Genomic DNA, 13,899 nt, shown 5'->3' with positions numbered 1-13,899 from the left:
AAAAAGAAAAGAAACAAGTGATATTGGTGTTACTTTTAACATTCAGTGAAAACATAAGAATTTCAGAGGAGAAACTGTATGCGTAATGTGAAACGCACGAAACTGCCACTTAATTTTAAGTTTTTTCTCCTTTGTTTACTGAACCTAGAAATTTCAAAATATATACATACCATTGAAACATTTCCTATTATCACCCAAGTGTGCGATATAAATCTCTTATATCAACTTCACAGTGGGGTCATAAAGGTTGAAACTATGTGAGCGTGTTAAACTAATATTCTTCTCACCAAAATAAAGTAAGCAATATGCCATATGCAGCACTATTTCTAAGACCGTTCCACTGGTGACATACAACATTCACAACAGTATGTTTATGTATAATTCGTATGAAGCCTATCTGCTCCTGTGGAGTTAAATTACTTTTAAGAACCCATGTTGATATGTCATGCAATTGTTTCTGTGTGTCTGTATTGAAATGTGAATAATATCCATATAAATAGGGGTGCAAACCTTGACAACTACAGAAAAAGCAAGACATTACATTATGGTCACGGTTTTTTCCCCCTACATGTAGTAAGTTCAGTCCAAAATTTGCTACTTTATCATGATATGAACTGTTCTCACGCTGAGGTACAAAACGCAGTTACTCCCCTCTCCAAAGAACACTACATACAACACTAAGTGATATATGGAAAAAGGAAGGAAATATAACGAAACTAATACATAAATATTATTTGAATATACACAAAGAAATGGAAAAGGATAATAGACCTGGCTGACTGCACCAATAAAAATTATCAGTTTTCCTTGAGTGGGCAGGGGCCCAGTTTTTATGTACAAATTTAATGCCGCAATCAGCGAGTTAGTATAAAAAAATCATAAAAAATCAAATACACAAGTGAGGTCAAATAGGTCCATAATTTTGGATACCTGTGTTAAAACACAGCATAAGAATATTATCCACTTGACCAGAGAGGTCAATGGCAGTTCATAGCAAAAGAAGTTTATGCTGCCCAATCCCAAATTGATACCTGCAATTTTCATGTCCGATGGTCATTTTTGACACCATGTGATGCTCAGACTGCAAACACAAGCCATTTTCGTAGATGACACTTCTGCACAATAGTGTGTCCTAAACAGGCTGATGCAATTGAAAATAGTTTTGGGGATATTCTACTTGCCCCAAACCCATGTGTTTACTTCTATGGGAGGCTAGCTCTTCTTCCTAGCCAACTATTGTTATTTCACTATCAACATTATGTAGAGTAACTAATGAAGGTGTACATCAGTTTCAAGAACAATCCAAGCCCGAAACACCTGATTCACAAACATATCCATATCTTTAATCAGTAAACAATAATAGCTGAAAAAGTCACACCATAGCCTTAAATTAAGAAATTTGCCAGGAACCAATTTACGAAGCTGTACCCTGCCACCCTAATGCTGCTGTATACAAGTGTACACAAACACTGACTGTCTCACGTGGTGATTGTATCAACATTAACATCTTTCAGATAGCATCAGTTATTTGATCAATCATACTCGATACCGTTGGAATCTTTCATCTGTTGTAAAAAATATCTTTGTTTTTCTTTCCAAAACCCCAGACATGGATTTAAGGCCGACACAGTCCAACGTATCTTTCCTGCTAACTTGTCAAAAATAGATTTTATTTTAGAACTATCTATCTCTCTTCCTACGCCAACCAGGTTTATCATATTTTATTTTAATGGGACAATTAAAATGCATTTTATAACGTTTAAAATGTTCTATTTCATAATCTTTGCATCCAATGCATTTAAAGTTGTCGTGGTCTTTTCATGAAAGTGTTGAAAGATGAAAGCAAACGATGATGCAAAGAACAAAATGTAATTGTACTGATCATAGTATCTTGTCGTTCCAGGTATTCTACATTCAGCTCGTTCGTCTTGGATAGAAATTATGCAAAATAATGGCTTCAAAAACGACAGTCGCACAATAAATTCAATCTTTATAAATGAAACTGAGTGGTGGGCTCTACAAGATCTCATTTCAGGTAACTACTACTGCTACTGATACTATTACTACTCCTATCACTACTACTGCTACTGTTGCTACTATTGCCCCTACTATTGCTACTACTACTACTACTGTTACTAGTATTATCCCTACTATTGCTACTACTACTAATGTGTCTACTATTACCCCTACTATTGCTACTACTGCTACTGTTACTACTATTACCCCTACTATTGCTACTACTACTACTGTTACTACTATTGCCCCTACTATTGTTACTACTACTACTGTTACTACTATTACCCCAACTATTGCTACTACTACTACTACTGTTACTACTATTACCCCTACTATTGCTACTACTACTAATGTGTCTACTATTACCCCTACTATTGCTACTACTGCTACTCTTACTACTATTACCCTTACTATTGCTACTACTACTACTGTTACTACTATTACCCCTACTATTGCTACTACTACTACTACTGTTACTACTATTACCCCTACTATTGCTACTATTGCTACTGTTACTACTATTACCCCTACTATTGCTACTACTGCTACTGTTACTACTATTACCCCTACTATTGCTACTACTGCTACTGTTACTACTATTACCCCTACTATTTCTACTACTACTACTGTTACTACTATTACCCCTACTATTGCTACTACTACTACTGTTACTACTATTACCCCTACTATTTCTACTACTGCTACTGTTACTACTATTACCCCTACTATTTCTACTACTACTACTGTTACTACTATTACCCCTACTATTGCTACTACTACTACTGTTACTGCTATTACTACTCTTACTACTACCACTACTTATGCTCCTACTACTACCACTACTAGTAATACCACTAATACTACCACTACTACTAATACTACCACTACTACTAATACTACCACTACTACTACTACTACCACTACTACTACTACTACCACTACTTCTACTACTACCACTACTAGTAATACCACTAATACTACCACTACTACTAATACTACCACTACTACTACTACTACCACTACTACTACTACTACCACTACTACTACTACAGCTGCTACTGATACTACTACCAGTACTCCTACTATTACTATCATTGTTACTACTACTACTGTTTATACTAACTCTACTCCTACTGCTGTTACTACTACTGCTACTACTAGTACTACTCCTACTGCTTCAGTTACTACTACCACTACACCTACTACAACTACCACCATTACTACTTTCACAACTACTGCTGCTACTACTACTACTACTACATCTAATGCTACATCTCTGACTGCTACTATTGCTACTACTCATGCTGCTACTTTTACTACTACCACTACTCCTACTACTACTGCTACCACTACTGCTACTGACACTACTAAAACTACTACTACTACGGCTATTGATGCTACTACTACTCGTCCTCCTCCAACTGATATTACTAATACTACTACTATTACTAGTGATACTACTACTACTGCTATAATTATAAATATGAGAAACTACCATTCTAAATTTAGACATGGATTAAAACATATGACCTTCTGTTCTACTTTTGAAAGCTGTACTTTCCCTTTGCCATTTCGGTATCTCTTCAAATAGCCAGTCAAGGACGCTACATACTAAACGTAATGTCAGCATCAGTCGGAATATCTGATTCGAAGAATTGATAATTGGAAGTTGTCAGTTCAATTACACATTGGAACCAGTGAATATTCACACAACCTCAATGTGATCCGGGTTCTTGTGTTTGGAGAAAACCTCCTCTCACACTTTTAATTTCATCAGCAAAGCGTCATTTTTTAATCCTTCACAACACGTGTGAGGCAATATATGTAAAATTAATAGCTGACACTTCATCTTGACTTTCTTTTAAACATTCATTTATCGCTCTTATTTATTAAAGAAATTAAATATATCGATAATATTACCAGTGTGAAATTTCCCCACATGAGGTTCAATCCCACTGTTTTTGCCCAGGTTATGGTATTGCCTGTGTTCTTCTAAATAAGCAAGGCATACCCTCTCGCTTTCATTTGACTCTATATTGGTCCAGTGATGTCTACATTCAGTCGGAGAGAATCGATTGAAAACCTATTGGAAAATAGTAAAGTCTGATTAATTCCCACTAATGATTCACAAAGACTTAAATCATGCCAAATATGCTCATCATGAAAAAATTACTAGTTCCATCAAGTCAGTCAATCTTACATGGTACCACTATCGTCATCCTCATCATTTAAATTATAGACGTTTGCACACATACGGGCGTGTACGTCTGGTTAATGTCCATAAGCGGACTATTTAATTGATCCCGGGGGAAAGGAATTAGAGCCTCATCCCCCAGGCATTACTGTGCATAAAAGGCACTATTTAATTCAGCCGTCAGGTCTTGGGTCAATATGACTGGTTTCATAGACCCTAGCGACGTGAATGTAAGGCTATACTCGAGTGGGGATAGACCCAGCACACACTCGAGTTAAAGGTAGCAATTCAGTTTGCATTAGCTGCGCTAGGTGTCAACCAAGTAGTATGTGACGCAAGTAGCGATTGGTCGCCACTATGACGTCACATCGGGACACCTAGGTTTGTATTCCCATGTGGACTGATAATGAATTGTTCATGAAGAGAGAAAAAAGTGCCTCTCCCTTCATGTATTTAATATGTGCTACGCAAGTTTATTAATTTAATGTCCAGAGGTGGCGAGGAGGAAGGTTCGGTCAGGTAGGAGCCTGCTCACTAGGAAGGCACCTTAGTTTATCCAGGGTAAACATTTTTTGACTCCCTTGCCAAAAGGGTAATGAATTGTCGTCTTGACGGATTTTTGGAGATATATCTGTGCCGTTTTTTACAAGTGACAGCTTAGTGATTGTCTATAGGGTTATTTAAACTTTATCTATTGAGTCTGATTTGGGTGGGTTGTACCACTAGCAGCAGAGAGACTGAGCCCACCAACTGTTTCGTCCAACAGGACCATCTATCAAAAACTCTTCTGATAGAAGGTCTTATTTCACAAAAATAACCCTTCTAGCCAGAAACTATGATGACTAAATCCTCTTTTCTGGCCGGAGGGGTTATTTCGACAGCGATAACTCGCTATAAAAAATAGTTTCTTCACGGGGGGTGACGTCGACGGCGACGTTGGTGGCGTAGTCTCTCTGCTGCTAATCATTTTAGGATTTCTGTTGTGAATTAAAAATTTAAGTTAACAATAATGGCCAACATCGGAGAAGCACATTCCGCTAGACTAGCTCGAGAACGACTTGAAGCAATCAAAAAATTTATTCCTGTCAGAGATAGTGTCAGAGAAAAATTGCAGCAGAGACAGCAAGCACAGGAAGGTTTCGCAACGACCACAGGGGAATTATTTAAACCTATCACTGCAGTCACTGGAAAGGTTTTAACTGCTATCAAAGGACGAACTGAAGAAGAGGCTGCAATTGAGGGTGGAAAACCAGAGCAGGGTTTGCTTTAAGCAATAAAAACAACTTAGTGAACAACAAGTAGCAGCCGCAGCTGATCCAGGTGCAGTAGGTCCACTTGTAACTGTCAAGGAAACATTTATTAAAAAATTTACCAAAGATGGTATCAACGAAATAAGAAATATTCCACTGACTGATGTAGAGGAACTTCGGCAGTTTTCTGTTTGGATCGTCGAAAATTATCGTCGCAGACATGAATTTCTAAAACCAGAAGCTGCCAAGGGCATGTCTCAAGCTGAATGGAGGGATTATGTGTATAAAATAAATCGAGATCTCCCCCGAATACCTCCAAATGATGATACCTATAATTTTTATAAAAACAGGAATAATTGGGTATAATAAAGAACTGAGAGATCAAGCAAGAAAAAAAATAAAGGAAGAAAAAAAAATCGCGAAAATGCAAGCGAAGGAAGTGCAAAAGAAAGTTACCGCAGAGAGAGATCAATCACCGCCGCCTGAACCACCTAAACGAAAGGGAAGACCTAAAAAAGAGAAACCAGCGCCGTCTTACTCTGATCTTCCGGAGGGGGATGTTCTTGAAGAATTGGGGATGCTTGAACCTAAAACTGGATCGGGTTTTATTCCCTGCCCTGATAATATCATCAATGATGTATCACGGCTAGAAGTTCTCATCGGAGGAAAACGTGCCGGAAATAACTCTCCGGAAATAATTAATGAAGCTGCTGATATCTGTCAGCGACTATTTCAGCGTGGTATCATGGATATCGGCATCTACCGTGAACTTGTTAATGAACTCGCAGATGGTTATTACAGCGACTAGTTAGAGAAAACAACAATTCAATAAAATGATCATACACGATACTCGACCTAGTCCAGTCAGAGTAGTGAATTCACGATTACCGGTCTACAGAGCAACCTACGGAGATGGTCTCGGTGATGTTGTTACGGGTTTGTTTTCAAGGATAGCCCCTAAGGCGTTACCGATTGCGAAACAATTGGCGATGAAAGCGGTTGATGTTGTTAAGGATAAAGCCCTTGGAGCTGTTGGTAATCTTGCCGGAAAGGCATTTACGTCAGTTAAGGGTAGACTGTTACGGTTAGCACGTAGACCTAGCGCGGTTAAACCACCGCCAGTAAAATTGCCGAGCACTGAACGTATGCCCGCGGATGTCAGTAAAGTAATAAATCAATCCGCGAATCAAAAACTTGCGGAGCTAGTAAACCAAATACCCGAACAAATAAATACGAGCCTGATATCAGGAGGTGGTTTTCGTTTTAGACGACGATAATTTTATATAATGTTCAAACGTGTATCTGTTCCAGCGTTCGACATGGATGCACCAACGCTTAAAGATGAGTCTGTGCGCGATTATCAGTATTATTCTTATGAAGCAAGATCGCCCAATCAGCGCGGACGAATTGAATTACAAGTGCATGATACAAGTAGATATTTCTTACCCGCTGAAGCATTCCTTGAAGTCACGGGTGAAGTTGTAACAGATGTTCCCCTTAATACACCATACGGAGCTAATTTTCGAGTTGGTCTTGTCAACAACGGCATCATGGCACTATTCAGAAGTGCTTCATATAACATCGATGGAAAGGAAATTGAAACGATTCAGGATAACGTTGACGTTGCCACAACAATCGTCGGATTAGCACGATACTCAGATGATTACACTAGATCGGCAGGGTCCGACTATGATGTTTGCTAAGGATAACGCTGATCATCCTGAACACAGATCTGTTATTCCGGTACAAACAGCACGAAACACTGCTCTTGACCCACAGCCAGCTGGATTTGCGGATAGGCCAGGTGATGCGTTTCCAATATTAAGGCCTAGTCCAGAGTATAATTTAGGTTTTGCTGTACGTAAATCAATGTTATCGGGTAATCGCAGAAGATTTTCATGTGCAATTCCGCTGTCTCACATCTTTGGATTTTGCAGAGGTGTCAGAAAGGTTATTTTTGGAGCCAAGCATACAGTTGTACTTGTTAGAAAAGGTGACGACAACGACGCTATCTGGCGAGAAGGTGATGATCCTGCTGTTAATCCTGGTAAAGTAATATTATTCAAGCTTGCGTTGTGGATGCCAGTAATGTCCCCATCGTTAGCTGAAGAGCAACGGTTACTCTCTTTCATGGACACAGGTGGTAAATCATTGATATCATGGTTGACAACATCTACAGATTCCATTCAGGGCGCCGGTGCTGGGCAATTCACGTGGCACATAGCATCACAGCAGGGGGTGTCAGCACCACGACATATTTTCGTAGCGCTCCAGGCTAACGCAAGAGTAAGTAGTCAAATACGTTCGAATATGATATTTGACAAACTTGCTGTCTCTGAAGTTTCGCTGCGAATAAACGGACATCAAGAACCATCCGAGGATATAGTGATAGATTTTGAAAATAATCAAGTTGCGCGTGCGTATCATCGTCTGATGACATTTATGGGACGTGATCAAAATATTGATACCGGCTTGCAGATATCACAGTTGGATTTCACAACGTTGTATCCGATTTATTACTTTTCGCTGGAACATCTTGATCTAACCAAACAATCGGTCGTTGACATACACTTCAAGGCTAACGTTGGTGAGTTTCCCGCTGCAGTTGCTGGTCCACCTGCAGTTGCTGGTGGTTTTAGAGCGATCGCTGTCATACTCTCCGATAAAGCAATGCTACTTGAAGGTGTTGGTGGACGAATGAGAGTCATCGATGCTCCAGTGGAAAATATGTAACATTGCTAGCAGCACGTGTAAACAATTAGATCAACATCATATTAAATAAAATGTCATACAGTTACGTTAATGTGTCACTGACTCCTGGTCAGGTGAAGAAATTACAATCGAAAAACGCGAGCACATGTGGGACATCAATAACGTTAAAGCACGATCAGCTAGCGGGCGGTCCAAACAAGCTGTCGCTGACTAAAACGCAGCTAAAACATTTCAACAGCGCGAAGCAGGGCACGACTGGAGTTCGAATTGATCTCTCTCCGGCCGCGGTCAAAGATATGGTCAAAAAGACCGGCGGAATACTTCCATTTCTTCCAATAATTGCCGCCGCGTTAGCACCAGCGGCAGCCGCCGCGGCAAAGGCAGCCGAGTTAGGAGCAGTTGGAACCGCTGCTGGAATGGCACTAAGGAAAGTAACCGGAAAAGGAATTTTACACAAGGAAAGTCTAAAAAAGGACAAACAAGAACACAAAAACCAACAAGACGCCCCCGAAAGACAACTATGCCTCAGCCCAATCGTTTAAAACTTCCAGTGGAACAATACGGAGCGGGTCTAAGATTACCGGGAACTCCGGCGTCATGGTACCCAAAAAGGTTTTGAAAACACTTCCAGCATTGAAGCTTCCAGCTTCTAATTTTGATTTACTTAATGCTGCTAAACAATTACGCATAAAATCCTTCAAAGGTGTATTTATGCGAGATGAATTATCAGCACGACCGAATAATCCAGAAACAGGAATTATTAATCTTGACAACAAGGAAGGCCCTGGGACTCACTGGGTTGCTTACGCGATCGATCCGCGTGGAATTATCGATTTCGATTCGTACGGGCTAGCACCGCCAGTTGAGTTTTTCAGGTACGTCCAAGGATTTAAAATTCCGGTTTGGCAGTAAACGTTACCAACACAAACACTAACCGATCCTCCGATATGTGGTCAAGAGGTTTTGAATGTTCTTGACGCGATAACAAAACATCCAGCGATTCCTCCTCATAAAGTCGTGCATGAATACACGTTGAAAAATCATCAATGTTTTCCAAATTTAAACAACCCCATAACAGATAATGGTTGATATTTACGGAAGATCAAGCAGAACCAAGGAAGAAAAAAAAAGATATCGATTTATCGAAGTATGCGACCAAAGATGAAATTGATGATCTTTTAAATCTAACCGGGATAGACCCAGATGAGGTTGTTATTTTTCAGGACAGGCACGGCAAGCTAAGAACCAGTAACATTAAGTGGAATGACATAATTCGCAGGGTTATTGGAGCTGTCACGGACAACATCGTTGTATTCACTGACAGCGGCAGAATCAGAGATTCGTCGATATCAATTGGGATGCTGCGAGATGATGCACGAAAAGTCGCAACGACGCGTGTAGCGAAGACCTGTGATACAATGACAGGTGAACTCAGCATGAACGGTAACAAAATAACCGTTCTAAAAAATCCGGAAGGTCCCGAAGATGCCGCAAACAAACAATACGTAGACACCGTTGACGGTAAACTAGCCACGTTGCGGGCAGAGTATGATGTTCACGTGGGCGCGTTTACAAGATTTCGAAGAAACTTTCAAAAAACCGACGAGACCGTGGATAAGTTCTTTGGGGCTCCTTTGATCGTCGATATGAAGCTTTCTGAAATCAAAACCAACATTGACACGATCAAACAAACACAGCAGGATATCGTATCGGGAATTCCTGAGATCGTTAACAAAACCAGTTTGATTAAAGTCCCCACTGGAGTTACCCCCGGGCATATCACCAACATCGTATACACGGTATCAACGGGATTCGCAACATGGTCCCGACAAAATAATACTATCAAATACACAGCAACGGTCACTGGCGTTTACAGGTTGTCTGTGTTTTCAGCCGCTAAATTTGAAATCTTCACAACGTTTCCCTGGAGACATTCCACCGATAAGTATTCCGGGGTTGTAACTATAATACTAAACAGCGGAACCGAAGAAATATTTATACTTGAAGCCGCAGACAAGAAATTAACCGCAACATCTTACTGGTGGTGTTTGGAATTCGTCGCAGAAACTCCTCAATTGGTTACCGCGTAATTGAATAATGAAATCAGCATCAACGACAACACCGATGACAATGTCATCAATGACAGAGTCATTAAGCGCTCAGCAATACCGGTATGATCAGGTACGCAAATGGCAATCAACGTTGAAAAACACCATTGACAGATGCGCAACAAAAATAAAAAAATACAAACGGCATGTGACCGCGCTGGACATAACAGTGTATTCGGTATCCGCGGTAGTTGCATCCACGGGTGTGCTATTGTCTGCGCTGACACCAGTAACTGCTGCAATCGCGATCACAATCACAATTTCAGCATCAACGACGATTGCAGGAGTCGCCAACATCATCGCGAAAAAAATATCTTCGTGCGCGACAACAAAATTACACGAGTACATGTTAATGGCTAACGCGGCCAACAGCGCCTACTCGAAATTGTCCTCGTTGATATCATCCAGCGTAGACGACAACAACATATCAGATTCCGAATTCACGTTGATGTCTGGCATTTACAACGACTACGAACGCGCGGTGAATACTGAAACCGCAAACGGTTTTCATTTGAAAACCAACAATAACAATAATGACGGAGATAATTCAGCGCCAAGCGCTGCTCGACATAGTCGCGAATACAGCTCCGGTAAAAACATCAATGATATCAATATCCTCGACGCAACCAGAGTTCAGCATTAATTTTCCAACTGCAATTCCAGTAAGTGAAATCGCGTTGGCACAATTACGAGTATATCACAGTTGGCCCAATATCAGGTCGACATCATTTCACGGACAGTTGCCAAATAACTCATTTGTTTTTTCGTATCAGAATAACGCTGATGGAACCCCAGATTGGAACGTCATTGCGTTACCCACTGGGAGTTATCAGATCGAAGAAATCAACAAAGAAATACAGCGTCAAATAAAACGTATCACCGGAAAAGAAGCAAAAATATCAATCACTGCACACGAGCCAACGTTGTCCACGATCATCGAAATCTCAACACCGGGTTACGCCGTTGATATCTATAACAGTTCAATCAGAACAGTATTAAGATGGCCTCAAAATCCACCACCGGCACCACCGACACCACCCGTTGCACCAGAAAAATCCGATTATATCACTGACGCGAAGTCATATCACGGAATTACACCCGGTTATAGGCCGCGTCTGGATGATATAAAAGGTGCAACGGTGGATAGGTGGATCCCGCCTCTTAGTGACGGCGGCGATATTGTGTTGACTTTTACTCGTGCAACATATTCAACGGGAGTGGGAGGATTAGGATTTCGTGTTTATCTGAGCGAAATTACTGAATTTTTTAAAACTATTAATGTGGAGCACCGCGCGCAACTAGCGCATCTACGGCAACGCTTCCAAGAACATCTTTCCGATGTAACAGGTTCACGTGGAGAAATTATTAAGCAAATCGAAATATTAAATCAGATTGCCGCAGATATGGAATATATTAACCAGCGAATGATTCAGGTAGTAACTAACAGTAGCTCCATCATTAAACAACAATTTTTAGATAAGTACTCGCTGACCGAAGCTGAACTGCCGAATTTTAAATTACCAGGATATGTTTCCCCGGTCATCTTGCGAAAATTCGTCACTGATATCGTCGATGAATACTTCGATGACATACTTGCACAACACAAACGAATACTACCAGAACCCGTTATCTTGGCACATGATAATTCCACAGCGAGCGATGGCCGGCATATTTTTCCGGGCATCGTAGCAATCACTGATGTCGTCGCGGTCAATCTTGTACGTGATGTCATCGATGGCAGTTACAACATAGAGACGACAACTTCGAATCAAGCCCAGCAAGGGTTTATACTGTATTCATTTACTCCTAGAGAGCCACCTGGATTTTTGATTGGGCAAGAGCCAATCAATCCAGTATCGTTGCGGTGTCATAATCCGACGCTGACAAGGACGAATTTTAAAGTCACTGACCAGCAACATAGTCTGTTGGACCTGCGTGGGGAGACTGTTAGTATTAATCTGCTGGTAAAATCTTAAGATTTTCATCGTGAAACGATTTCCGTCCTAAGGACTTTCATCGTGAAACGATTTCCATCGTAAAAATACAAAGTATTTTTCAAGGACTTTCAATTAATAATATCATATCATAATAATGTCCAAAAAATCTTCGAATTACCAACAGTATGATGATGATGATGAAAATCTCTCTGACAGTTCTGACGCTAGCGTGGAAACACAAAGTGTTTGTGAATCACAGCGTGATTCTGACAGTGATTTTGTTGTCAGTGATGAAGATGTCTCTGACAGTGATTTCGCTGACAACGACGACGACGACGATGATAGCACTGTGGGAAACGCTAACGACATCACCATCAGCGACAGCACTGTCATAATAAATTATATTAAATGAACGCGAAAATAATAGTATGTATCAACACGTGAAATGTTCCATCGTTGACAAAAGCGCGCTTGAAGAATTCATCCGAAAAATATTTACCTGAAATCATCCCCCGGGCGTTGTTAAAATAACCATCGATAAGTACGGCAATGATGACTTTTTACTGACAGATTTTCAGCTGAAGCAACTCCGCGAAAACAATATCACGATGATTACTTGTGATGCAGACCAAATCCTCAATGTTGCTCACTCGTGCATTTCACGGGATCATCTCGATAAGATCCTGCAGTGAAAATCCAAAGGATTTTTAAAAATGTAAAAGACATTTCCATCCTGAAATTCGAAGAATTTCAAAAATATTTTACTTTATATATATTTTTTTTACCACTGGCCAAAGTCACGGATTCATGGGGGTATTTGCTGGTAAAATTTAACAAAACAGACCAAAGTCACAGATTCATAACGGTATTTTGCTATGAAAACCTACGAAACAGACCAAAGTCACAGATTCATAACGGTATTTGCTAGTAAAATTTAACAAAACAGACCAAAGTCACGAATTTTGTGGGGTATTTTGCTATGAAAACCAACGAAATCGGACAGTTGCATAATTTACACAGCAAGAAAAAAATATTACTTTTTTTTTACTTTCGATTTCACTTCTAGGTACCCGATTTCACTTCCTTGATTTTATCAAGGTATTTGACGAAGTCAAGGTGAGGTATTTACTTCCCGTTGACTTCGTGAATGACTTCGTCATCCGTCACAAAGCTATCATTGACTTCATCCTTGACTTCATCAGCGGACATACAATGCTTTAATTTCCGGACCCGATTGTTAGTTATCTTTTTAGTTTCATACTCGGCTGCCAGTGCCAGCCTGATCTTTTCGATTGCACGAGACAGTGGAACAAATTCATTTATTTGTGTCTCCGCTACGCTGGCTAGCGATTTATACAAATTATTTTGGATCATCTTTATGAATCGATATTGAGCAGGAAGAATATAACGCCCTGCGCATTTAGCTTCGTATAATGATTCAAAATCAGACAGAATAGTTTCAACATTTAGTAATATATTAAATCCTTGGTTTTCTAATTTTTTAATAGCATCAATCACATTATTGATATTTTCTTGATTCATATTTATATATACTTTTAAATATTTAAAATAAAAAAACATCACATCTCCTTTGAGTCTCTAGGGTGTCTTCTGACATCCTACCAAACTCAGGAGGGGCGGAAACAGTACCCCCGATGGAGCTCCTAAACTGCCAAATAACA

At 40.1% G+C, this 13,899-nt stretch overlaps 1 protein-coding gene across 6 annotated transcripts in view; it reads left to right on the top strand.

Annotated features, from left to right (window-relative positions):
- The window catches only part of LOC149797748 (glutamate receptor ionotropic, kainate 2-like), a 97,933-nt gene that overhangs the window by 39,133 nt on the left and 44,901 nt on the right, over nucleotides 1-13,899 (top strand). For all 6 annotated transcript variants that reach the window (XM_089962692.1, XM_089962691.1, XM_089962696.1 and 3 more), the window contains one exon: nucleotides 1,904-2,035. In XM_089962692.1, the coding sequence (XP_089818818.1) occupies nucleotides 1,904-2,035 (132 nt within the window). The remainder of the gene's footprint in view (nucleotides 1-1,903; nucleotides 2,036-13,899) is intronic.

The sequence above is a fragment of the Sinohyriopsis cumingii genome, chromosome 6 (assembly GCF_028554795.1).
Source record: "Sinohyriopsis cumingii isolate HCF-2022 chromosome 6, ASM2855479v2, whole genome shotgun sequence".
NCBI lineage: Eukaryota > Metazoa > Mollusca > Bivalvia > Unionida > Unionidae > Sinohyriopsis > Sinohyriopsis cumingii.
The sequence above is the reverse complement of the archived record's forward strand: the minus strand, read 5'-3'. Positions and strand labels throughout refer to the sequence as shown.